The sequence below is a fragment of the Sphaeroforma arctica genome, assembly GCF_001186125.1.
Source record: "Sphaeroforma arctica JP610 unplaced genomic scaffold supercont1.5, whole genome shotgun sequence".
Taxonomy (NCBI): domain Eukaryota; class Ichthyosporea; order Ichthyophonida; genus Sphaeroforma; species Sphaeroforma arctica.
The window spans coordinates 213,801-217,627 of NW_014040553.1; the positions used below are offsets into that span (position 1 = coordinate 213,801).

A 3,827-nucleotide genomic window follows, 5' to 3' on the forward strand; every position below is an offset into this window, starting at 1 on the left:
ACTCATTTCGTTTATTTATTTCGAGTTTAACTATACTTAGACTTAACCTAAGCGTTTAATTACTCTAAGGCGTTTATATCGCCTTGATAGACCGAATCTTACAGTGCCATGTGACATGTTGCCGGGCCGTGAGTCCGTGAGCTGTACAGTGCGGATGAAGAATCGACAGATTTTCTCTATGGATTTATCATCGGGTGGCGTGTTTAAGTCGAACGCTGGGCCCGGATGTCCTGTTCGATTGTCAAAGGCATCGGGAAGATGTTCCACGAGGAACGCAAATGTCTCGGGGTCAAATGGTCGGTGGATCAGAAGGGTCACTTTAGACCGGTTGCCCCGCTTTTTCTTCTTGAGGTCGATGATTTTGGACTGTGATTCTGGCACAAACGTAAAGGAGTCTAACTCGAAGGTGCGCGAAGTGTGACGACGCGCGCCGCACAACCAGAAGAGGGCGATGAGAGCTCGCCAGTCCGCTCGGAGTCCCTCTGTTCGGAGAAGGACGACAATCCAGTCGGCCAGTATCTTTAACTGTCGTGGGGCGGCAGTCGTGGGGCGGTAGCAGTGTGGTGTTCCCAATACAAATTGGAGCTATCCCTGGATGGCCTGGCGCCATTAATCGTCGGAAATCACTGAGAGGCCTTGTACTCGTGCAGAACTGTTGAGTGCTGCCCGAAACTGCCGTATCTTGTTCGGGTGGCATCCTTCGTAGAAGCAGTAGACCAAAAAAATGAGTATTTGGTCTCTGTTGGGAATCACCGCCTCCACGTGATACTTTTCGACATACCGTTGCCAGTACTGTAACGCAATATCTTAATTGCGTTGCATGCCTTGAGCAAGCCCCCCATTGGCTATTTAGCGTAGCACAGCGCCTTAGTCTTAGGGGTTGTAGGGCATTGCTGCGTACAGTCGAGCACGGGGTGTATCGCGGCCTAATGCCTGAGCCATGGATGATGGCTAGTGGACGGCTCCTGGGTCGAGGATGGTGAGGTCTTGTCTGTGACGTACTACGTGAGGCCACCAGATGGCCTTCTCTCATATGGGGATGATCAGCATTATTTGCTGTAGGCGGTGGTCTAGTTGTTGAAAGATCTTTTACCTAGCATGGGTTTTAGAGGGGCCAGTAGCTCCAACGTCTGATCCCACTCCGAGTGGTAGGGATTAGCAAATCGCACATGTGCGTGGTGCTTTGTTGAGGTAATAGGAGTCGGGATACGGCCGATCCTGTGGGCTGGGAGTGATGTGCCACTGTTTGAATATTTGAAAAACAGTGGATGACGTCACAGTCCAATGATATTGGAGCAGAGAGCCCTGTCTCGAGAGAATATCTGCTGCCAGGTTCAGTTTCCCAGGCATGTAACCCAGTGTGACTGGCCACTGGGTGTTGTGTTTGTGACAATACCAGACGAGTCTCCTCAGCTGGGCGTTCATAAGCTGAGCTTGGCTGCGTCGCTTCCGAAAGGCGTGTAGTGCCGTCGTGGAGTCTGTGAGCCATAGGAGGGGCGTCGATCCAGTATTGTGGTGTTGATGAAAGAACTCGAACGCCAGGATGAGACCTTTTAGTTCGAGAACGGGTATGGGCCATCGTTGCTCGGTTGGAGACCAACTGCCGGCGAACGTGCTGGTTTCCTGGTTCCAGTGTAAGGTGGCGCCGTATCCCGTCTTGGAGGCATCGGATGTTATCGTTGCCTGGTGGACTGGGACCTAGATTTGTCGAGTTTCGTAAATCTCTATGAGCAATGTCCTTCGCTCTATTTTTCGAAATGCGGCCCCTGATAGGCGAATATGACTGGAGCGCGTCTAAGGAGTCGTTTGTTGCAGATCTGCGATGAATGGACGTAAGCCAAGTACGAAGAAGGCTGCCCAGTGAAGGCAGTCTAAGTACGATTGCTAGAGTCTCATTTGGATCTTGCGCTGTTTCTGGAGTCCCATTACTCTGATCGCTGCTCCGAGTCGGAGTAGTTTCTCCTTGAATTCTTGGGTCATCATTATTTTGTTTTTGAAAAAGTCGATGATTACACCGAGGTGCTATAGGCGGGTCACTGGATGAATCCAATGACCCTTGCCTTGGGCGAATTCCAGCCCTAGTATCTTGAACAGGTGGACGACCTGTCTGCGGTGTCGTAGTATGATTCGTCTTGTTCTGCCGAGGAGAAGAAGGTCGTCCACATAATATAATTCCGATCCCCAATGATCGCAGTGCTTTCCGGACGACATGCTTTAGTAGATTGAACCACGCCGGGGAGAAGGATGCCCCCATCAGTAGGGCGAGGATACACCTTAGTTGTCCGGTGTGGTCCGAAATTGCCAGAGACGGGGATTGGCTACAGCGAATGCATAAAATCCGTTCTTTATGTCGGCGGTCATAGCTACATCCCCCCTCCTGGCAACTTCTGCCAATCGTTCGAGTCCTTCGGCTCTGAATTTCTTCATGTCGGCGTGTTGATTGATACTCTCCGGATTCAGTATCAGTCGAGCTCGAACTCCGTCGGATTTTAGTATCATAAATGCCGGATGGACGAGATACGCTTCTGATTCCTGGCATTTCCTGATTATCCCGTTCGTCTGTAAGCCAGTTAACTCTGTCTGGATCATTGGGTTGGTCACGAGGTCCCAGAGGCCCCTAAGTCGGCCGTACGACATACTTGGTTGCTTCCAGAACCTCCCTGTTGGCGCCTTGCTCCCTCCATGTGCTTAAGACACTTCTGACCTATTGATGGAGCGGAGTGGGCGCGGGCGACTTACTTGTCATCGTTCTTGCCGTCTTTATCTTTTGGCTTGCCGCCCTTTCTGTCCCCTGGCTTGTCGTCTATCTCGTGGAGACGCTTCTTCGTGGCACGTACGTGGTTAGATATAAGCAAAGAGTTCCGATGCTGGGGTCGAACCTGACACTCTATTGTGGCAGCAAAGTCCGGTCCTTCTTGAACGCGAAGCTATTTGAGTTTAGCGACCTGCCCTTGATCGAGAATCACAGCAATGATGAGTCCTTTATAGGCCTCTTCGCGATGTTCTGCTGACAGATGTAAACTTCGATGGATATTTCTATGTTTTAAACTGTGTTATATAAACTAAGATACAATTTAAGTCAGTTAGGATTTAGCAGTGGTAACTTGTGTAAGAATGATCGGGACTGCCTCTTGGTATTAGCCTTAATATCCTCGATCACACAGGACGTACCCCTAGCTGTTCTTTATTGAATGATTTCACTCGAAGCACTAAGTGTTCATGACCACATGTCTACTTTGTAGATAGACGTAAGAACGCAAGTCAAGTTAATACATTAGCTAATATAAATAAAGTTCCATCCGAAGAAAAGTTATAAAAAGAAAAAGACGTATTGGATTTTGGAGATTGGCGGGAAGACCAAAACCTGTAAGTAGTAGTTCAGAGATTATAAAATTTAGTTTATAATACCGTACATCTACTATCGTCTCAAATAGGTCCAAGTAAATGAGTCATACCAAATACTCAGGCTTTTGGAGCCATCAAAGTGAATTTAGAACACTTTGGAAATATTGGAAAAAGAACTTGTATTAAATTACTTTAAATACAAATAGAAACCAATGTGTTATCTCATTTGATCTTGATATTTTAGACTGACCGGAGGCCATATTTCTACACAAACCTCCTAAATGGATCTGTTTTAGTCCATAGGCGAGAAAATTCGCCCAATTGAGAATGTTGTCGAGCTTCTTGATTACTGGCGTCCTTGACCTTTATACCGCGGCGGAGTCTGGATGGGTGCGTCGGCTAGACCGATATATATATATATATATATATATATATATATATATATATATAAGTACGTACGACGAACGACGACACGAAGGTAG

The 3,827-nt window shown here is 47.7% G+C and overlaps 1 protein-coding gene across 1 annotated transcript; it reads left to right on the forward strand.

Annotated features, from left to right (window-relative positions):
- SARC_00210 (hypothetical protein) lies at window positions 1-3,305 on the forward strand. Its single transcript, XM_014306131.1, has one exon. The coding sequence runs from the start codon at window positions 116-118 to the stop codon at window positions 419-421; it is 306 nt and encodes a 101-aa protein (XP_014161606.1). The 5' UTR covers window positions 1-115; the 3' UTR covers window positions 422-3,305.
- The last annotated feature ends 522 nt before the right edge of the window (window positions 3,306-3,827 follow it).

Coding starts and splice junctions, on each gene's coding strand:
- SARC_00210 (XM_014306131.1), top strand. CDS start 116: ATGTTGCCGGGCCGTGAGTCCGTGAGCTGTACAGTGCGGATGAAGAAT.